At 39.0% G+C, this 23920-nt stretch overlaps 1 protein-coding gene across 1 annotated transcript; it reads left to right on the top strand.

Moving 5' to 3' along the window:
- The first annotated feature begins 276 nt into the window (after positions 1–276).
- Positions 277–23738, top strand: LOC134792033 (cytoplasmic dynein 1 intermediate chain-like). The gene is made up of 16 exons (XM_063763156.1): positions 277–484; positions 1860–1990; positions 2643–2821; positions 3226–3353; positions 8411–8443; positions 10861–10881; positions 11853–11900; positions 13881–14048; positions 15000–15156; positions 15564–15818; positions 16485–16602; positions 17531–17762; positions 19462–19622; positions 20216–20353; positions 21476–21598; positions 22238–23738. The coding sequence occupies exons 2-16, from the start codon at positions 1868–1870 to the stop codon at positions 22388–22390; spliced, it is 2037 nt and encodes a 678-aa protein (XP_063619226.1). The 5' UTR covers positions 277–484; positions 1860–1867; the 3' UTR covers positions 22391–23738.
- The last annotated feature ends 182 nt before the right edge of the window (positions 23739–23920 follow it).

Below are 23920 nucleotides of genomic sequence, written 5' to 3'. Positions count from 1 at the left end.
ACGCTAGCACATGAATTGTGCAAGGTTTTTAGTAAATTGACGAACATAATTTGTTCAAAATTAATCATAGCCTTATATTCTTTAACCGTACATAAACTTTGGCAGAGGTAGCTTAAAATTTTAACACTTTAATGACTTTAAGAAACAATAAGGAAAATGAATTTATTATAATGGCAACATTCAAGCCTTCCCCCAAAATATGTCGTACCGATACGGCTGATTGATTTTTCGCATATTTTGATTTTTGATCCACATCTTCAAAATAACACAGCGATAACTAAAGATTTTATTGCAACATCGAGCAAATTATTATCTGAACTCAATTCTGAAATACCGGAAAAAGTTTATTTGGTGTAATCATCGATTAGTTTTTTTACACTTTTCCCATTCCCGTTATTAGTTTTGTGCCACGTTCTTGTGGCAATTTATTGAAAAAATTGGTTTAAAATGGTGCGCATTTTCTAATCTAAGGATAACAAATAAGGTAAGGCACCGATACTGATATTCTTATAGGTTTGCAATGAATCACTGGAGTCCCTTAAGTTATGCGGGTGGTGACATCAGAGGTGGAGCTGTCAATCGGATTAATATTTTGATGAAAGCCGCTCTGTATTTTAAACTTAACAGTTGTTACTGCTAAGTTTATTTTAACATTCCAGTTTTAGTTTGTTTATCATAAACTTGTACATGAACATGGTATAATAATATACTCCGTACATGAAGAGAAAAAATAGATAGAATTATCTTTATTTCCATAATTTGCATATATTTTGAAAGGAAGATTCCTACTACCTTTGTAGTTATTTAAGATGTTTTGTTAAAGATTAAGGCCAGCCAGTGAAATTGCAACTATGGGACAAATGCAACTACCTTATAAATACAAGGAGATTAAAGCTAGAGCCACTTATATTCATGGCACACTTTCGCCTATCATAAAAGAGATTCACCTATGGTATAAGTGGTTCTAGCTCTAGACTCACTTTTTGCATTTTTAACCCTGTTTTGACTTCCCTTAATTTTTTATTAAAATTTTTTGTTAGATTCCACCTGTTTTAATCAAACAAAAAAGGTAAGTGTTTCACTGAGCAATGAACCCTTTTCTTGCTACTATCACACTGAAGAATAACTTGTAATTTTTTTCTTAAATCTAATCTTATAAATATAAATAAATATTATAGGACATTTTTACACAAATTGACTAAGCCCCACGGTAAGCTCAAGAAGGCTTGTGGGTACTCAGACAACAATATTACATTACATATAGCCTTTATTTTGGAGTCTACAGTGAACATTTCTTATTTCATTATATGTATTCTATCATTTGGGCCTTGGCCACTTTCTGTAGATCCGTTTGTCTCTCGACAAAGGCCTCCTCCAATCTATTCCATTCTTGTCGTTCCATTGCCACTTGATGCCACGCTACTCCAGCAACTTTTTTTATGTCATCATCCCATCTGCTCAGCGGTCTGCCTCTGTATTTTTGACCTTACCGTACCACTGTGGTACCCAAGAGAAGAACAACAATATACAGTGTGGAAAGATAAGTCGGGCCCTGGAGGGAAACTACCTTAAATCCTTAAGCTGGCTCATTTTACTTAAAGGAGACATTCCTTTATTTTTCTATTCTTGTGTATTTATTTATATATATATTTTTTGGGGATCTCGGATACGGCTCTAACGATTTCGATGAAATTTGTGATGGGGGTTATGATGCGGGTTTTCAGGGGCGATAAATCGATAAGTCTTATCTCTGGGAAAACGCGCATTTTTGAGTTCTTATATGTTTTCCCGGCAAAGCTTGGTCTCCCAGATATTTGTACTAATAAGTTATATTGTGAATTGAATCATGATATTTACAGAAGCAGCCATGTCGAGCATGTCAGACCGCAAGGCGGAGCTGGAGCGCAAGAAAGCAAAGCTCCAAGCTTTGAGAGAAGAGAAGGATCGTCGGCGACGCGAGAAAGAACAGAAAGATGCAGAGGAATCGCTGGTAAATTAGCATAAACTATTATACGGCGTGTCTTTTCTATGTTTGTTTAAAAAAAATGAAAATAAAATATTAATGTACTTAATGCAGCACAGGTTTCTCAAAACCTCAAAATGTAGTCTGTTGTATTAGTTATTAAAAAAAAGGAACTTATCTTATCTATGTGCCTCTATCATTTCTTTACATTGTAACAATGTACAACATATTATCTCTGATTTTTAAATTCTTAAAATAAGTGTGATCCATCTAGGCGTAATGTAAACAAAGCCGGCCAAGTGCGAGTCGGACTCGCGCACTAAGGGTTCCGTACTATTACGCAAAAACGGCAAAAAATCACGTTTGTTGTGTGGGAGCCCCACTTAAATATTTATTTTATTCTGTTTTTAGTATTTGTTGTTAAAGCAGCAACAGAAATTCATCATCTGTGAAAATTTCAACTGTCTAGCTATCACGGTTCATGAGATACAGCCTGGTGACAGACAGACAGACATACAAACGGACAGTGGAGTCTTAGTAATAGGGTCCCGTTTTTCCCCTTTTGAGTATGGAGCCCCAAAAAAATTACGCTTCCTACTAAACAGCATGTTCATATTCTTTTAACTGTGGTAGGAAGCATCACAACTCCAATGGTTTGATGTAATCATTTCACACACAGGCAAGAGCATCCACGACATCCAGCCTGGACAGCCGTCGCGACCTGGACGAGATGCTGTCCTCGCTCGGCGTGGCTCCCGTGAAGGATGTGCTGTCATCGTTGTCCTCCATGCAGTCGCTCACACCACCACAGACTGCCTCGCCGGAAACCAGCCTGCACACACACAGCCCTCCGCAGGCGTCAGTACAAGACAGTCTATTTTGGTTGACTTCTTATCAACCCCTTGACGCCTACAGCCGCAATTTGTAGGATGACCTAGTGGGTAGTAACCCTGCTTGTGAAGCTGATGGTCCTGGGTTCGAATCCTGGTAAGGCCATTTATTTGTGTGATGAACATAGATATTTGTTCCTGAGTCAAGGGTGTTTCTATGTATATAAGTATGTATATCGTCGCCTAGCACCCATAATACAAGCTTTGCTTAGTTTGGGGCTAGGTTGATCTGTGTAAGATGTCCCCTAATATAAAAAATGAATATCTTTCCAGCAATGACAGTCTAAACTCAATACTAAAGTTATAATCTCATGGTCAGTTTTTGGCTGGCTGGCTGGAGTTATACATTGAAATGATTGCTCTTGGTTGCAGGGCACCTAAGAAAGCAGCTCAGCTGCAGATCATATCCGTGCAGTCTACAGACATTCCTCCGAAAGAGAACGTCACCTACGCTAAGCAGACTCAAACCACCACATCGGGGATAACTGAGATCAGAGATGGTAAGTTTGGGAAACTATTTAAACAGTTAGTTTCTTGGGTATAAAGTGTTATGATATGAAAAATATGGGTAATATTTTGGCACAAAAGAGAAATAAAAAAGTACCTAATAGTAATGAATGATGGATCTAGTTGAGTGAGTCAAAAGGACTCAACTGAAAAAAATTACACTGAATTCGATTTAATAGTGGGTTTGTGGTGAAAGGACCATTTGAACTACGTCCAAGTCAACTATATCATCAAAGTTTTTAAAGATAATTAAGGGCTCTCCACTTTTAGTGCCTGAATACGCGCGAAGCCGTAAGCGCGGATTGTGGCTTCGATCCGTACATTTTACGCACTTTTAGATAGATAGATAATATTTATACCTCATTGAAAATGTACATGTTATTTTTCCATAAAAATAGCAAAAATTCACAAATAGATCGTCAAATTGTATACATAAATATATTAATAATAGTTGCAACACAAAAATAAAATACATATTCTCAAAATATAACAATGTTTGAATAAGTAATGTCAACGAAAAAATTAATAAAAATAAAAAATCTAAGTAAAATGTTGTAATGCTTAACTATAAAATCTAAAATATGTTGTACAGTGAAACCTGGTTAATTGGCACCTGGATAAATGGAAAACCTCAATAATTGCAATCAAAAGTCCGGTCCCGGTCCCTTGAGACCAAAAGACCACTATAATTGAAATTTTGGAACCTCTATAATTGCAATTTAGATTTTAGTGCTTTTCGTAATTTTGCCTCTGTAATTGACCACATCGCAACTAAGACCTCTATAATTGACACTGTGCTAAAAAAATCCGTTAGTTTTGCTCTTCTTTTTACCTCTGTTATTGAAACGAGTCTTACTTATTACCTCTGTAATTGAAATAATGTAGTTGTAGACAGCAGAAACAATATTTTAATAGCAATGATCATTTTATTTATATCTTCATCCAGAATTCAATTTATTTATTGGGTATCTATCACAGCCTGTAGTAGGTGAAATAGTTTTGATTAAATCAAAAACAAAGTATGCTTTTTACATTCTAATAAAACTTTCTTCTACAATTCAAGGGAATTTTTTAAACCCAAATGATAAGAATATAAAGTAGTAATTAATGTAGTGTAAAAGTGCAAGTATAGACAGAAGCAACATATAGACCAGAAACCCAGAACGTAAGCGTGTAAATCTACTTTCAATGGTTATTTGCACCTCCATAAAAGAAATTTGTCAGAACGCAACCTCTAAATGAAAACCTCTATAATTGACACAACGATTTTTTGAACCTCGTTAATTGACACGACCTGCTTAAATGAAAAACCTGGTTAATTGACAAAAAATGGCCGGTCCCTTGAGATTGCAATTATCCGGGGTCCACTGTAAGTATATATGTAATTCTAGGGCTTCCCTAGGTAATACAATGAATTATTTCGCGGCTTGTCCACGATTTTTTTCTGAAACTAATATCATCGCCTCCTCATTGGCTCGCGGTTCGTGTCTGCCCACAACTTTCGCGTCTGATACATCCACTAAATGTGGAGGGCCCTTTAAAAATATAGCAAAAGTTTGGGGTGTTGTGTACTGAAACTTCTTTTGATTTTCGTGTAAAGGGTTGATTACTGTAAAGTTTATCAATACATTAATCCCATTGTGAATTTTTGTACATTTGCAGTTTTGTTGAGCTTACCAAACCAGTTTGTAAATAAGGTATTTTCGTTATAAATTATATTACTGAACTCCGTATGTTCTGTCAAAGATGCATATGCCTTTCTCCCTACGACTCATTGAGAGAGAAATTGGTTTGGTAAGAGCAACATTATATTGATGATTTTCTTTTGCTCTTTTTTAAGAACTGCATAAGTGAAGTTCTATTAACAGCGATGTCGGGTGCTGGTATTAAGTGTATTAACTAGGCCATTTGCAAATATTTTAACTTTAATTTTTAACCTACTCTCTTCTTTTTGTGTTCTAATTCTAACCCACCTAATTATTAACACATTTGCATGCGTTACCATGATTTTTAAATGTTATTTGTCAATAGTATCGTAAATCTGAACCTCAGATCTTATTAGAATAGAACTTCACACCATCTGTATGTATATACAATACATATCTATTTAGCCTTTGAAGTCAACACGTATTTTCCGTAGAAACTTGGTGTATTATAGACTAAAATTTCCTCTTTGCATTGTTACATGAGCGAGACAGCACCATGTACAGCAAGCTGCATAAGTGCATACCCACTATGCACTTTTGCAGCTAGATGTACAGTCAGCAGCAGAAGTTGCTAAGCGGGCGAGGTGTTCAAAATTACCTTAACACGCTCTTATTCTCTAAACAATAAAGTCGCGTCAAGATCATTCTGAACACCTCGCCCGCTTAGCATCTTCTGCTGCTGACTGTATGTACATAGCGGTGTCCCCCTCCCACACCGGAACGGCGTTCGGGTCCGCATCTAATGTGAAGACCGGCTTAGTATATTATCAATTTATCATTTATAGCCAGAGTCAAAACTTTTCGACAAAATCATTTAAAGCTCTAGGTTTGCCTGCAAGTGCGTTATAAATTAACCCAAATATTTTGTAACATTCATTTAATAATTTTTTATTTGCAAGTGCCGCCTCATAACCAATGGCATCTGTAGTCCGACAGTATTTACTTTTCGCTCTTTTATTGTTTTGGCATTTCATCTTGCTGTCTGCATTAAACTATAATTTTATAAAAGTAAATAGTCCGTCAAGCTATTTGCACCGACTTGGCAGCGGCAAAGTATGGCAACGGCACTATAAGCTACACTTTGTGGCTCCCAAATATGTACAGACTGCGTAAGCGCACTCGTTTACTCGTAGTTGTTCGCTGTTTAAAATATCTTTAGAGGATGGTGGACATCCACTTCTCATACAGACATACCGTCCCATTTTCCGTTCTGGATGTTAACTATATAGATAATATTTTTACTGGGGTATAAAACATTTATTTACATACAATACTTATATATACAGTGGTACTACTAAACGAAATTAATAACTAGCTTAAATCTAAAATAGGCCCTTGAGGCATTGTACCAAGGATGCTGGCGGCATTTCCTCGCTGTATCGCAATGCTGATACGTTGTGCGAGGTAGCTGCCAGCTCTTCGGTCACCAGTTACGTCAACCAGACGCTTCGCGATTTCTGCAAACAACTTATGCGCGCTGGGACCCCATGGACCTAGAGTTTCAACACCAAATGGTACAAAATGGTACTCTCTACCGAGGCTCTTATATTTGTTACGTTTTAGAATTTCGGCGCTTTCCGCCGCTCCGCCCGCTTTTACAGTAGTCCGTTGGAGGTGGGACGGTGCCAGTGTGTCTACGCAGGTAGCATCCCACACCAACATCCGTCCCAAGCTCCAAGGAACTAAGGACACTCCATCGGGCCTCTTGCCATCATCTCTGATAATGCCAGTCGGCTCAAGAAGAGCAGGCACATTGATGGTGGCAAGAGACCGACGGACTATGTCATTAAGCGACGCATGTCTCGAAAAACGGCCTGCACTTTTTTGACAAGATAATCCGTGGTGTCCCAGTCGGTCCACGTCCGTGCCACAAGAGCATATGTGTGGCGTACACACCGAAACCCCGAGTCGCAAACCAGTCGCCAGTCTAAGGGAGGCCGGATCCAAGAAAGTACCAGCATTGGGCAAAGGATGGGCATGTAGCCAGTAACCGGCTTCCCGGGCTCCGACCGCCAAAAGCCTCGCGCGGTCTGGACCTGTACAGTTGTTTAGGAGAGTATTGTAAGTTAAATCACAGTAAACATTATCCCAACTCCTTTGTGAATTTGGGTTGTCTGGAAATTGTTTGCCTGGGCAAGCAATTTTAAAACCATTTTTGGCGTCCTCAAAGCCCGCAATCTCACAGTTTGTGGGCAAAGCCCTTAAGATATTTCCTATGAGACCAGACGTGCTATGAGTGGACGCCAAAAAGGCTGGGGAAGCCACACTGGAAATTTTGCGAATTCCTAAACCTCCAAACCGAATGGGGAGGGACGCTTGAGACCAGGAAGGCTCACTTAGCTGAATGTTTAGAATCGTCTCTAAACTAATTTTGATCAAATCATCTATGGGCGACAATAAATTTTGATGTTTCCAGAAAGGACAACAGCGGAGCACATACGTAAATTTAGGGACAAAAAGGCAGAATTTAAGAATCACAAGAGCATAATGAGGGCTAATTTCGAGTAAGCGATCCGTGTGACTTTTGAATTTAGTTATGGAGTTAGAAATATAATCGGGAAAAGATTCTTCGAATATAGGAGAACCCAGGAGGCAAAGAGAATACTTGTCTACTGATTTGATATTGGGAGTCAGATCGTCAAATTTGGGTTGTAAGTTGGTCAAAGTACAAGAAGATTTTTGAATAAAGAGTTCGCATTTACTGAAATTCAGTTCTAAACCAATATTTTCGAAACTACTCTTAATAAAAGACACATCAGAGAGTACAATATTTTTACTCAATTTAATGTGGTATATTAACCACAAGCTCCTCCGTTTTTGTTTTTTCGATTTTTTTATGTTATTATGGTAGTTAGGTTAGGAGCGAATTAGAATTGCGAACAAATTTTTGAAAGGGCTTAACTCTTCTCAAATCTCTCAATTAATAAGAAATAGAAAAAGTTTAACGAAGGACCTTAACTGTGGTTAAAGTATATTAAATTGTGTAAAACTATTTTCTATACTGTTTATCCGGAAAGGAACTATGTTTGTATGGAGAAGCCGGTCGGCCACTTATCTCTTAATATAAAAAAACAGGAATTGCTAACAAATGTCAATAGCATTGAAAATAACACCATATTATTTTAGCAAAACAGAATTTTTGTATCTTTATCAATATCATGTTTTATTCAGACCGCAAGTATCATTCAAAATTCAGTAGCCATTAAGTTAACAACCATTTTATGTTGATTATATCGTGACGTCCCTATGTGTTGGCAAAAGTAAATACTGTATGAATGTTTGGTGCAATGTTTGTGTTCGTGCTGACATAAAACAAGGCTCTTCCAATGCGTCACCGCTTGCAGGATACATGGAGGACTGGTGGAGGCCCCGCAAAGGTAAACAATACTTTATAACGTTGGAATAGAGTACAATTTTCCATTACTTGAAAGTTTTATGAAAACAATTGCAAGGTGATTTGGTCTTATTAAAAAAAAAAAAATTAAAGCAGGTTATGTTCATTTCGGAACGATTTCGTTTCCAAATTATACCAAACCATCTGAATCAAAGAGTTATTATATTAATAGCAGAAGAGGTATAAAGTGTAAGAATAATTCGTGCCTCGAATTTGACAGCTGCTGAAGTAGATGTCGTTGTACAGCCCGGTAAATTATGCGGTAGATCTGGTTGTCAAAAATTAACGTTTGACAATTAACACATTCAGTGCCGAAAACCCGACTATCGGATATTTTATGGTTTCGTTCCCAGGTCGGACGACTCGATAGTCGGGATCGTGGTACTACTGCTTTATATAACGAAATTGTTGTGGCCTGGCGCGGACGTCTTGTTTGGCTCGGTGGCAATGAATGTGTTAAGTTACCTACCACAATACAGGGCGCCGTATAGCGCCATCCAGTTCACGTAATCAAACTCGGGGCACGTTTTTTCTTACTTTACACCTCTTCTACAGTCAATACCTCTTTGATCTAATTTAATATTTGCAATTTGATTATAGTTCAGTTAATATTTAATATATTCTCATGATTAGACAACCTTGGAAAATTGTAATACAAATTTTTCTTATTATTTTACGGCCTTAAAAAAATGATTAAAATACATTCTAATGGGTTGATTTTCCAACTTTTCTAAAGACAGAAAATCCATATTTTTACATTGAACATTGCATGCATTTGTGATAATGTGTGTGACTTGAAATATTTTTGTCATTTCAACTCGGGATGAAAACATGTGTCACAGCATGTCTCACTGCATGGGGTCCATCCATAACATGATTAACAAATTAATGAACACCCTATTCGAATACTTGCGGTTAGTTAAAAAAAATATGTTAAATATTAACAAAGAGATTTTGATATAGAGGCGGATTGTCAAAGTAAAATTTGTAGCCACAGTAAATTTACTGCCATCTTTCGACACATGATTAAAACTTTTAGAACGCCATTTGACTTTGATCCTTGTTCTTTCACTGGTATGTATTAAATTTGTTAAATGTCAAAAAGTGTCGCCATCTACACGAGCATAGGCCAAAGGTATGGCTACCATCTGTGAAAGAGCTCTTGAGACCCATTAACAGGATCAATTTCAATTTAGTTTGTAAGACTAATAATTATAAGATGATCCTTTTGGGATCCATTTTAATTTTGATGTATATACAAACCATGTTTTTGATAATGTCTTTTGGTGGTACGAAAACAACTCGGACTTACATTTCAGCAAAGAGAATAGAGTGTATATAGGCGGATTGCCAAATTAAATTATATAGCCACTGCAAATTTACTGCCATCTTTCGACAGAAGATTAAAACCGTTAGAACGCCATTTGAGTTTGATCCTTATACTTTCACTGATATGGGGCTGTCCATAAATTACGTCATCGATTTTTGACCCCCCCCCCCCCTATAATCATCCAAAAATCATGCTTCAAATGACCCCATTTCCTCCTACTTCATGCTACCGTCATCCGATGTCCAGACCCCCCCCCCCCCCCCCCCCAACTTGAAATGACGTAATTTATGAATAGCCCCTATGTGTTAACTTGTTAAATATTAATATTAACGCCAGCTACTCGACACTAGGCCAAAGGTATGGTGCAATCTTTTCGAGCGATGGCGCTATAACCTTCAGCCTACTCTCGAGTAGATGGCGTTAATATTAATATTTAACAAGTTAACGCGTATCAGTAAAGAATAATGATCAAAGTCAAATGGCGTTCTAACAGTTTTAATCTTCTGTCGAAAGATGGCATTAATGTACTGTAGCTACATTATTTACCATGACACCAATTCTCTATTTCAAATTCTCTTTGATTTCAGTATTGTATGTATGTATGTATGTCACTTTATTGCACATAAACAGTATTGATATTGTTATCTCACTGAACTGTATTTTTATAACCCAAATACTAACATTACATTTCGATTGATCCTATCTAGTACAATATCTGTCTTTTTTACTAAAATGACAGTTGGGTTAGGCACCTTGAGTAGTAAATTGGCTTCTTTATCTGTTTAGTAACTGGCATATAAACACAGACATTAAACTTTTATGAGGCAGTGAGAGCCTGAGAGGTAGTTTATAGTTCAGAGTTGTCCAATTTAAGGTAAATAATGACCACACATAACAGCATATACGTTTTTTTTGACTGGCCGCAATCATGTCATTTGTGAATATCATCCACATAAGGGTTTAATGTAAATATAATCGGGGCGCAATATATTAGGACACACGTAGATATACCGAGTTTCGCAACACGCTATATTGACTGACGAAAGTGTTTATTTTTTGTCTCGTTCTAGCACACGCAACCGACTACTACGGTAAGTCATTATTCCTCCCGTTTGTTTAACCGTTAACGTTTTATCTCTGTCTCATAACTTGGTGTCGGTTGTAATATATCTAATAGTTTTCATCTCGATAGTTGTAAATAGACTATCCACGCTTCTAGTTATTTCCTACTAACACGGTTTAGGCGATAATTTCAGATTACTCGATATAATGGATCTGGCAACTGTCAAAGGTGTGTACAGATGGCGCCAGCGTTGCGTCGAGCAGCAGCCATAGAGTTGACTAGACGCCGACGTTCGGGAGACGCTAGTGTGGGGTGGCCCTTAAGCCCCCATTCCCACGGGCGCTTTTACAACGCGCGTTAAAAAAGCGTTTGAATAACACAAATGGATACATGTGTTTTTATGCACACGACAGCGGTGGCGTTTTTTATCAAGCGTTGTTGGATTTTCGACTTTAAGCCTTGGTCGTTAAATCGAATTTAGAGTACGGACAGATTCAAGCGCTTTTTTAACTCGCGTTGTAAAAGCGCCCGTGTGAATGAGGGCTAAGAGCTAGCATCCGGGCCATAAAAAAAAACAGCATTAGATAATATTCGTAGGATTGCCAGGAAAAACCTGCGCTGGCGCCACCTGTGAAATACTTCAACCGGCCAATCCCATTCGATCATACTAGCTATTTTTTCATTTTTTTTTATCAAGAAATCTGAAATATCTAAGGGTGGGGTATTGAGACGAGTGAAATGTAAGTTCAGATGTCCGTCGTGTCAGATGTGGCCTTCCAGAGTTCTCCACACGACGCAGTATATATCACGGCCATATCAAATATATGTGTATCTCTATGGTGGAAGTATGGGGCGCCGTATCATCTCACGCTCTCGAACTAACAAGCACCGATCTAACGTCATGCTGTACATTAGAGCACTGTTTGCTAAATCTATGTATAGTGTTTTTTTATATAAAAAGATACTGACATTTTTTGTTTTTTTCCTCCCTTTTTCAAGATGAGTACAATCTAAACCCGGGTTTAGAGTGGGAGGACGAGTTTACAGGTAGGTTTCAAGTCGGAACAAGACAAGTCTTTGTGATACTAATACTTGCCCTTGGTAGCGCCTGTCACAGCATGTTTGTGTTGTAACATACATCATATCTATATATTTAACGCTATTTATATGACTTTAGATGCTAACAACAACATTTAACGGCACATAGCTGATATTAATTCATATGTAGGTTGTATACTGGATATATTTTGAAATGGTAGCTTTTAGTTTTGATTTAGTGCTTACGAAATTTAAAATATCTACCGTGAATTTATACAAGAGAATATAAATATCCTGTATGCATGCAAATTGACAAGAATTCATTTTTTTTTTCCAAGTGATCTTGTCACTTCGTTTTTTTTTTATTGTTACAAGCCAGATACAAAATATTTTGCATGTAACAGAACATCTGTGTGAATGCATGACACAAATCATCTTATATCTAGTAAGATATGATTTTATTTATATTTCTATACGTATATAAATCATTTATCTCTCTAGTGGAGCGCTCAGGAAGTTTGTTTGTGCATTCTAGTTTATTTAAGCTATCACAGTGTTGCTTTTTAATGATAAGAATGATAAGATTTTTCTAGTCGCACATCAAGTTTTATTGTGCTTATACATTCCGTTAAGTTTTTCCATATAAAAATAAACTACGCGCTTAATATATAATTAATGCAATACTACTGCTTGACCATTCAAAATAACTTACTAAAATTATGAATTAATTTTCTTCGTGTATGATAAAATATGTTATAAGTATATTGACTGATTTATTAGCATACTGTACTCATAAAGTGGTTTATTTAGCTACATGGAATACTTACCGGAATCGTATAAGTTATATTCGTCGATAGAATAAAAAAGATTTTCGCTTCATTTGATATTTCAAACGGAAATATAGCTAGTATCCTTCCTGCTTTCAAGTAGAATCTAAAATCTGTCAAATTTTAACTACACAATTTACACATGGGTTCCTGTTTGCCACAACGAAATTTAATTCCGATGAGTTTTACATATTTTTTATTATATTATGAACCTTTACAACGATTTAAATAAATAGATTCTTGTTGTGACAAATATGAAACTTCTTACATTTCGGGAATAGCTACAGTAATTTGAAATTAATTTCATGTTCAATACATAGATCAATAATAAAATAACTTGAAATATGGCCTTAAAGTCTTATTGCCCGATTAGATGGCGATTTTCTTCAACTTTATTTATTTTAAACATTGTTAAGAAAAACAGCTTTACAAATTGCTGCGGTTATTCTTTTTCAAACATAATTTCTAGGATTTACATTCTCATACATAATTTCTGTCATTTTCACCGTAGCTCAGTTTGCTCAGTAATGTAGTAACGTGGTTCACATTGTGCTAACACTCCTCAGTAATATACATTCAGTTTAACACTTTTTCATCATTCTATTAGATCCATGTATTAGCTAGCATTATACCTAGAGGTATGTCTGTAGCACTTACAATACTTACATAGTATAATATTAATTCATTGCATTACAAAGTCAGTAATTTTCGATACGTTGAAAAGTAACCGATAATGTTCACTTGAATAACGCATTTTCATAATGAATTTTTGTATGCTGCATAGATATTTCTATTGGTTTGTTTCAAGAGTAAATATTTCCGTTCACCGTAGCTACATCGCACGTATCATACAAAACTACACAAACTACACTAAACAAATATTTTTGTGAAGTTTTATCAACAAGTACCTTTATTCTAAACGTGGAACAATTTCTTAATTCGAGTCTTAAACTGTTTTTATTAAAAACTTCACAAACATATTCCTGTAATAAAAAAAACCGGCTGATTTATTTTTCGAATAAACATTTTTATTTTTAAACCACATTTACCTACATTTTGAACCTTAAAAATGAAGCCTTAAGGCTCTCTTTCCCGTGGCAATAAATCAGCCGCCACACACACCCACCCCCCCCGGCAAGGGCCATTCTTATTCACCGTCCAGTGCTTACATTCGACGGCGACGGCGCTCGGCAAGGCGAAGACGAGGATGCGTTCCACGGCAAGCTCCCCCCCGGCATCCTGCCACATGGCCTGCCGACGGTTAAAGAAGTCCAGCCTGCGGTGACTGCTGCGCCACCAGAGAAGAAAGAAGAGGAAAAGGAGAAGAAAGGTGAGCATTACAACAGTCTTATACATCTACCCCCTTATTCATAAATGCACTACAAACCTCACTAAGCTAATAATCGTTTGTCCTTATATGTCATTTTGACTTATGTATTTGTAAGAAAGGGATAAAACATAATTTAACTTAATCAGGCCCGTAAAGTTTTATGAATAAGGTGGTTAGTTAGACAGCGGAATAGACGCACGCGGTGCGCGGCGCGGCGGACCGCCGCTGTCGTCCAAAACCTTCGTGAACCTTCATTCAAGTCTATACATATTGATTGCGCCACTCGATGCCATGCGGTGCGAGCGGTCGTTCGCGCCGCTCGCCGCGCCGTGCGTCCAGTCTGCGGCATTATAGTTGTTCGATTTGTAGCTGGCCCCGACCGGCTAATCCTTTTGTCTATTGTGAAGTAAAACCGCGCTGTATAGTAAAATTAGCTGTTCTGGGCCAGCTACAAATCGAACAACTATACCTATCGGTATTTTCGCCAAATTAGCGACGGTTGGCTATAAGCTGGATTACAAGATGGTAATGTTGTATTGTAACTGCGGCTCCCTTGCAGCAGAAAGAGATTATTAAATGAATACAGAACTATTCAGAGGACGAGATTCCTTAGTTATAGAAAATAAACTTAGGTGTTTAGCTACTTAGTACTAGTTTAAAATATGATCAGTTGATTTTATTTTAACCCTTTACCAGGCTAAGGGATATATATTTCCCACATACGGCACTTCAAACATGTGTTCTATTTTCGATGAGAAAGACTGACATTCGATTGTCATTTTTGAAATGTCAGCCTGGTAAAGGGTTAAATAATGGTACAAATTTATTCAACTCAAGACGGGCAAAATCCACAACGCGGGTTTCGTGAACTCAACCGCTAAGGCAGGGCTCGGTAGCCATACCATAAAAACTAAATAAATTGAACCCCTAATAACGCTAGCTCACTTCCAGTTCGCGAGCTGAGCGCCGACGAGAAACACACCATCATGCTGTCGGCGGAGTTCCAGCGCTTCATCACCAAGGCCGGGCGTGTCATCGAACGCGCACTCGGCGAGTCCGTGGACATCTACACCGATTACACCGGCGGCGGCGACGGCGATACAGCGCTGTAAGTATACCACAACAGACAGTTTCAGGATGTATCACTGACATGCCATACCAAACCAGCCAAGGTCTCCCTCAAACTACACCACTTGGACAGAAATCCAAGGCGGTTTTCACATTGCATGCGAATCCACACGTCGCTCCGGTGTTGCTCTATAAGTGCCTTGGGGATAACTTCACACACGCGGAAGATGCAGTTTGGGAAAACCTCAAAACAACTTAGTAGACCGATGATTTAGTGACTATTAGACGATAAAGATTTATTTTGACACCATTGACGTTAAATATTTTTTCCAGTGATCTGCAATGGTACGAAATTCTCGGTGCACGAATCTAACTCGCACTTATCGAAGTACTCGACTACTTGGTTTAAAAATTGTCATCAAACTCAAACTAGAATTACCTTCGCAGGGATGACAAATCTGACGCGCGTTTGTCCCTCGTCCGCACGTTCTACGACGAGCGCTGGTCGCGCGGCCGCTGCGTCACCTGCCTCGACTGGTCCGCGGCCCATCCTGAGTTACTCCTGGCCTCGTACCATAACAGTGATGACGCACCACATGACCCAGACGGTGTGTGTTTGGTGTGGAACACCAAGTTTAAGAAGACGACGCCGGAAGACGTGTTCCACTGCCAGTCACCGGTTATGAGCGCAACATTCGCCAGGTTAGTCGAGATCAGTTAAGAAACTCTTCTAGATCTGTCTAGTCTGGTCTGTGGTCCACCCTGAGTTATTTCTGGCGTCGTACCATAACAGTGATGATGCGCCACATGACTCCGATGGGGTTTGTGTGGTGTGGAACACCAAGTTTAAGAAGACGACGCCGGAAGACGTGTTCCACTGCCAGTCACCGGTTATGAGTGCCACATTCGCCAGGTTAGTCGAGATCAGTTAAGAAACTTTTCTAGATCTGTCTAGTCTGGTCTGTGGTCCACCCTGAGCTACTCCTGGCTTCGTACCATAACAGTGACGATGCGCCACATGACTCCGATGGGGTTTGTGTGGTGTGGGAACACGAAGTTTAAAGGCTCCTCTTCACGTTGGGCCAACGCCAACGCCAACGAGGGACGCAGCCATGCGGTAGAATGAGATAGCAATATCACTTGCTCCCTCTAACGCATAAATGCGTCCCTCGTTGGCGTTGGCGTTGGCCCAACGTGAAGAGGAGCCTTAAGAAGACGACGCCAAAAAATGTGTTCCATTTTCAGTCGCCAGCTATGAGCACCACATTTGCCAGGATGGCCAAAATATTCGTTATTATTATAGATCTGCCTATTCTGGTCATACCATGATAGTTAATAAAAAAAACTGAAATGTAATCCTTTGCGCAGGTTCCATCCTAACCTGATCCTGGGCGGCACGTACTCGGGCCAGATAGTGCTGTGGGACAACCGTGTGCCAAAACGCACGCCGGTACAACGCACCCCGCTTTCCTCGCTCGCACATACGGTAAGCAAACGTTCACTTTGACCAGACGTGCCAAGGGCAATAATTTTAACCCCTTAGTGTATGTAATAAAAAAATATTTTCACTTCTCATGCTCAAAAAGTGCACCTTTATGTCGTGCGTAGACGACATAAAATCGCATTTTATGCTCTAGAGCATAAAAGTAAAATTTTCTTCTAAGACTAAGGTAATCGGTCTCAACAGCCAAACAGTTAAAACATATTGCACAATTTTACTGAGCAATAAAATTGTGTAGATGACAAAACTTGTTATATTATTTTATTTTTGCTACAATTTATTAGAAATCCGTATTTCCTGTCATTAAATTTAGTAAATCACATAAAATAGGAGTCGATTATCGTTCAAAAATGCTCCGAAATGTTTGACTTGGCAGAAAACCAAGCGTCTGAAACTCTGATCACATATTGAAAATTAAAAATAAAAGTTAAAAAGTTAGTTGGCGGGAATTGGTTATGTATTATGTTCTTTCGCTTTACGACAATTTCGTGGTGTAAATTGCCGTGAAAAATATAATTTATTTTCCTCGCAATCGAAGTGAAAAGCAGAGTGTACAACAAGGGCATAAATGTCCATTTTTACCCTCGTCTACTATTTTGAAATTGCCTCGGGTAAAAATGGGTCACTTTATGCCCTTGTTGTACAATCTACTATTGTTGAAATTTAAACTTTAATAGCTGTCAATAGCGTAGTTGGTACATGTAATCCACTATATTTATAATGTTTTTAGATAACAGCTGCAAATTCAATCCTCACTATCAAATATTGTCTGTTCCATATTTAATTACACAAACGGGTCTACCGCGATATAATTTCATTGTTTTTACCTTTAATTAAGGTAGACCCGTTTGTGTAATTAAATATGTGTACAAAACGCGAGAGTTTAAAGTGTTATATTGTCTGTTCCATTTAGCATCCAGTGTACTGCCTATCAGTAGTAGGCAGCCAGAACGCCCACAACCTGATCTCCGTCTCCTCGGACGGGCGCATGTGCTCCTGGTCGCTCGATATGCTGTCCCAGCCACAAGAGACCTTGGAACTGCAGCATCGTCAGAGCAAAGCTGTTGCCGTGACCGCTATGGCGTTCCCTCACGCCGATGTCAACAACTTTATCTTGGGGAGCGAGGATGGAAACATTTACACTGGTTAGTAAGATTAAGATACCTGTTTAGTCATGTACTGGTCATTGGACAAGGACATGCTCTCCCAGCCACAAGAGACCTTGGAACTGCAGCATCGTCAGAGAAAGGCCGTTGCTGTAACCGCTATGGCGTTCCTTCACGCCGTTGTCAACAACTTTATCTTGGGAAGCGAGGATGGAAACATCTAAACTGGTTAGTAAGACTTGCTACCTGTTGAGTCATGTGCTCCTGGTTTCTCGAAGCAGCAGACAGCAGTCCCAGCCTAGAAAGACCCGAATTTGCGTTGCAACTTGTATCATTTTGTCCCTGGTCGTTCGATATGGTGTCCCAGCCACAAGAGACCTTGGAGCTCCAGCATCGGCATGACCGCTATGGCGTTCCCTCACCTTAACATCGGTTAACAACTTTATCTTGGGGAGCGAGGATGGAAACATTTACACTGGTTAGTAAGATTAAGATACCTGTTTAGTCATGTACTGGTCACTGGACATGCTCTTCCAGCCACAGGAGACCTTGGAGCTGCAGCATCGTCAGAGCAAGGCTGTTGCCGTCACCGCTATGGCGTTCCCTCACGCCGATGTCAACAACTTTATCTTGGGGAGCGAGGATGGAAACATTTACACTGGTTAGTAAGATTAAGATACCTGTTTAGTCATGTACTGGTCACTGGACATGCTCTCCCAGCCACAAGAGACCTTGGAACTGCAGCATCGTCAGAGCAAAGCAGTTGCTGTCACCGCTATGGCGTTCCCTCACGCCGATGTCAACAACTTTATCTTGGGGAGCGAGCATGGAAACATCTACACTGGTTAGTAAGACTTTGCTACCTGTCGAGTCATGTGCTCCTGGTTTCTCGAAGTAGCATATAGCAGTCCCAAGCCTCGGGAGACCCGATTTTTCGCTGTAACTTGTATCATTTGTCCCTGGTCATTCGATATGCTGTCTCAGCCAAAAGAGACCTTGGAACTGCAGCATCGTCAGAGCAAGGCAGTTGCTGTCACCGCTATGGCGTTCCCTCACGCCGATGTCAATAACTTTATCTTGGGAAGCGAGGATGGAAACATCTACACTGGTTAGTAAGACTGCTACCTGTCGAGTCATTTGCTCCTAGTTTTTCGAAGGAGCATACAGCAGTCCCAAGCCTCGGGAGACCCGAATTTTAGTTGTAACTTGTATCATTTGTCCCTGGTCGTTCGATATGGTGTCCCAGCCACAAGGACCTTGGAACTGCAGCATCGTCAGAGCAAGGCTGTTGCCGTGACCGCTATGGCGTTCCCTCACGCCGATGTCAACAACTTTATCTTGGGGAGCGAGGATGGAAACATCTACACTGGTTAGTAAGATTTTTGCTACCTGTTGAGACATGTATGGGTCACTAGATATGCTATCTCAACCCCAAGAGAACATAGAACATCGTCAGAGCAAGACCGTTGCTGTGAAGCCCTATGAGATCTCTAGAATTACAGTAGTTTCTAATGATAACAATATCTTTGTATTGGGAAGCAAAGATAAAAACATTAAACCAGTTATTTACTAACACATACACTTGTACCTAGTTTACCAATGGATGTAGGAACGTGCTTAAGGACTTGTTATCACAGCCCCAGAACTAGAAAGTAAATGTTGGTTTTATGCGTTCAGGAGCACATTTTTATAAAACCGGTTTTTCTAGTTCATCTTCTCATAAATATTATTTCCCCAGGTTGCCGTCACGGCCAACGCGCGGGTGTAACCGACATGGTGGAGGGCCACGCGGGCCCCATCACGGGGGTGGCGGCGCACCAGGCGGGCGGAGCCGTGGACCTCAGCCATCTGTTCCTCACTTCATCCATGGACTGGAGCGTCAAACTGTGGAGTCTCAAGGTATGTTTCCGTATTTATAAAATGGGGTTTTACTGTTGGATATAGCTTGCTGTCGCTTTGCACCCTTGGTCCGCCTTGTAAGGGAAGGTCCGTTATGCTACGTCTTTCAGTTCACGGACGCCTATGAAAACCTTTCTGACTTATGGAGTTTTTGAGTGAATTTGAACTTTCTTGCTTAGATTTTTTACAATATGAATATAAAAGTAAAATATAAAAACACTTACAAAATATATATACTTAAACACATTTTAAAAATCTAACCTAGGGTGCCGTCAGCAGCGGGGCAGTGCCCAAGCTGCCGTGAACCTTATTGAAGTGAAAACTTCTTTAGCGGCGCTGTGCACTTTTTGTGATGGAGAAAAAATGTTAAACTCGCGACAGGTCACGTAACCGTAAGATTCGTTAAAGACGTAAGACGGACACGTGACCTGATCGAAAAACTGTTAGTGTCATTGAGTTTTCACTTCTGCCGGCACTCCCGGAGTGCAACCCGTTGTTTTTTATTATTATGCGGCTTATAGTGTGAAACTATAAAAATATGGAACGAATATCAACTCTATCTGCTCCCTATTAACGTTCAAATCCTATTGCAGGAGAACAAGGCCCTGTACTCGTTCGAGAACAGCGGCGACTACGTGGTGGACGTGCGCTGGTCGCCCGCGCACCCCGCGCTGTTCGCGGCGGCCGACGCGCTGCGCCTCGACCTGTGGAACCTGAACCGCGACACCGAGGTACACTACACTCTCCTTGTCGTACACTACAAGATTCAAAACGCTTTTAAAAAGTTTTGTTTAAAAAAAACGTATTTTTTTACAGTTGTCTAGTAGTAGACGATTCTAACCCTCTCAAGAAGAAAGTGTCTAGATGAAATTTCTATCTGCCGACTTCAGGGTTAAAGTTTCCTTGATAGACTATACTTTGTTTTTTTTTTGTATTAGAATAGTTATTTACGATACAAGTGCGGAAAAGAGGAAATTCGAAACGAGTGGCGATAAATTAAAACACGACCGAAGGGAGTGTTTTAAATCGTCACGAGTTGCGAAATAGGAAAATAGGACCATATGTACTGTAAAAAGTCTTTATGTAAAAACGCTTTTCAATAATTAGTAACTATTACTTATGAAAGCAAATTAATGTAAATGATCCTATGTGATTTATAATTGTTACATATTTGCTGTGACTTATTTTTCAAAAGTGTTTTTCAATAAAAAAGACAAGACGAGATCGCTTACCTTCTTTCCAATGCTAAAAAAACGAAGTATAGTAGCGAATGTACCGAGAGTACAGATTATGCGCTTTGTATGAGCTAGCCTAATAAGGCCACTTGCACCATTTACTAATCCGGGGTTAACCGGTTAAACCTGGAGTTACCATGGTTACCAGTGCAATTCGAGACTGAGTTAACGGTTTAACCGGTAAACCCCGGGTTAGTGGGATGGTGCAAGAAGTGACGCTTAGGCGCGCAATCTGTAACAAAATAGCACGCGCATTTGCTAGATCTGGACGTACCTGTAACATTTGCAGTTTACATTTCTGTAAGGATTGTATTGTCTGAGAGGCTTTCAAACTAATATCGGTTGTGGCTTCAAATAGTATATTTACAATCAGTTTACAAAACAGCATTAGAATTAAGTGATTTACAAGGTTGACAAATTCAAAACTGCTTCAAATTGTAATGTCTCTATCACTAGACTTATATCGACCGGGATATTGATCGTGATTACCTTTAGTATTATTTTCGAGCTCCCGATATTTCGACGCAGTTACTTACATCTTGTTCACGGGTATGATATAAGTCTAGTGAAACTAACAATGAATCATTCAAAACTGTTATTGTAATGTTTAATGTTCAGGTGCCCGTGGCGTCGATACAATCGGAAGGCGGCGCCTTCAACCGCGTGTCGTGGACGCCGAGCGGCGCGCACCTCACGGCGGGCGACGACGCCGGCAAGATCTCCGTGTACGAGCTGGCAGAGGTACGTACCAGGCGTCAGTAGCGATGTACATACATGTACATACAACCGGAGTCACTCTATTGCTAATTAAAATTGACCCTTATCACCGAACAAGACAGTTGATCATAGGAGACTAAAGAAAAGAGTCCGAAAGGGAGGAGCAAACCAGAGGTCTTGCAGTATTGTCATAAGTTGATATATTGACCCATTGTAATGTTGGCATTATTGTGTAATCAGGTACGGTATTGCTCTCTTAATCAAAATGAAATCCGATCCGAGTTTGACTTCTATTTCGGTCACACTTTTTTGTGGAAGTACTCAGTCCGTATTATATAAAGGTAAGTGGTACGAACACATTTTAAAAACCACATAGAAACGTCAATACCCTAGTTATATATACTGCAAATTTTTCTGTTCCCGTTCGGTAGAATTATACCGCAGTATAGCAAAGTGGAGGGTTGTGGGTCCAAGTGGCAAAAGGAGATCCGGGAAACCAAAAGACCGTTGAAAGTCCAAGTAAACCAATGAAAGTCATGGAAATAAAGGCTATATTATATTATTATAGCAAAGTGACATAATTTTCCACGATTCATTGCTGTATCAGATGTTCTGATACTGGAAGTGTTTTCATAATAAATATTTATTGTATTCCTGTTGCAGAGCGAATACCAGCCGCGGCACGACGAATGGACCAAGTTCGTGTACACTCTGCAAGAGCTGCGTAACAACCAGGCTGACGAAGAAACCGACCGCCTCAGTCTGGCCAGCGGGCCTCCCAGCCTCACCAGTCTGGCTAGCAACCCGCTCCGATAAACACTAACCCCCTTATTCATAAAACTTTACCGGCCTGATTTAGTTAAATTATGTTTCTTCCCTTTCTTACAAATACATAAGTCAAAATGACAGATAAAGATAAACGATTCATAGCTAATTCAGGCCAATAACGCGTTTATGAATAACGCTATAATTATTTACCTTCCTGCTATTGATAGGTTCAGAACTCTAGAGTAACAGGAGATGGCAGATGATATGTGGCTTAGGCTTCATGTGCAATAAGGACCTTTTTATCAGAATTTCTGTTGGAATTTCAGATGGAAAGGACCTTATTGCACTTGAAGCATAAGGAGTCTTCTGTGATGGAAGCCACATATTTCCAAAAACGTTAAATACCTTGTCTACATGCTTCCCGTCGCACGCCTAAAGAACGCAGTTAGGCGATAGAGGAAACAACACAGACCACCAGCCAGCCTTTAACCCCACATAGGGGCGGCCTTTGGCTATGTATGCTTATAGGTAAAAGGGCTATTAATTTTCGCTTCTCCCATGGAAACGGGTCAGCCAAAGGAACTAAAATTATTCTAAATTGAAAACTTCAAGGTCGTTTTTTAGATATTAAATATCAATTCTGCACAATATGTACTTTTTTTTTACATTTAAATTACCAATAATAACATTTACTAGCTGTCTTATTATCAACTTCTTAAAAAAAATACATATTAATTATGCAGCGTAAAGCCCTTTTAAATTATCTGTTTCCCATGTCTACTAACTAGTATTTTTTTTTATTATGTACAATGCAATTACTCTAATGAACAGACGGAATAACTAAATGTATTTTAAATAGTAATCGTATTAAAAGTTAAGTAAGGGTTGACGAGGACTGATAGATTATTTTGATATGGATGGCAGAGCTTGGTGAGAGCTAACTATTGGCGTTAAGAACGAAAGTAAATTATTATCCAAAGTTTCTTGTAGATTTAGGGGCTTTGAATTCTAATATTATTGAAAGCAGCTACACTATTCTACCTACTGTAGTTAGTTACTAAATATCTAAATTTTGAACATTTATCGATATTATGTTGTGGTATTTAATATCAAAAATATACTTAGATGTTGTAAATAATTTGTTTTAATATTAATTTTGCTACTTTTCGGAAAAACTGTTATGTAGCAATTTGATAAATTGGAAGATGTAATTATTTATTTTTGAATACAATCATAGTTGTTTCGTCAGTATATAGCCGTAAGCATAATATAACCGAGATTTATGTTATTACTTAGAAAAAGAAAAGCTTGGATTTAGTGGTAATATTTCCTTTCAAGCAGGTATTTGTTATTACGCTTTATAACATTTTATTGTATAAAATAAATAATAACAACATATTACAACAAGATTTTTATTTATTGCCTATCCCTAAAATGAGAAATATTTACATCAGGGACCGAATACCGGTATATTCATCATACAAATTAACCGGTATTCAATTTCTGTATCACGGTTGTTTATGTATATTTTTTCATTTTAATTTAGCTAATCTGACCTTCGAGCAACACCGGCTTCCG

Source organism: Cydia splendana, chromosome 7, assembly GCF_910591565.1.
Source record: "Cydia splendana chromosome 7, ilCydSple1.2, whole genome shotgun sequence".
NCBI classification, from domain to species: domain Eukaryota; kingdom Metazoa; phylum Arthropoda; class Insecta; order Lepidoptera; family Tortricidae; genus Cydia; species Cydia splendana.
The sequence above is the reverse complement of the archived record's forward strand: the minus strand, read 5'-3'. Positions and strand labels throughout refer to the sequence as shown.

Coding starts and splice junctions, on each gene's coding strand:
- LOC134792033 (XM_063763156.1), top strand. CDS start 1,868: ATGTCGAGCATGTCAGACCGCAAGGCGGAGCTGGAGCGCAAGAAAGCA. Junction 16,603..17,530: donor TTTCCTCGCTCGCACATACG/GTAAGCAAACGT, acceptor TGTTCCATTTAG/CATCCAGTGTACTGCCTATC. Junction 21,599..22,237: donor CCGTGTACGAGCTGGCAGAG/GTACGTACCAGG, acceptor TTCCTGTTGCAG/AGCGAATACCAGCCGCGGCA.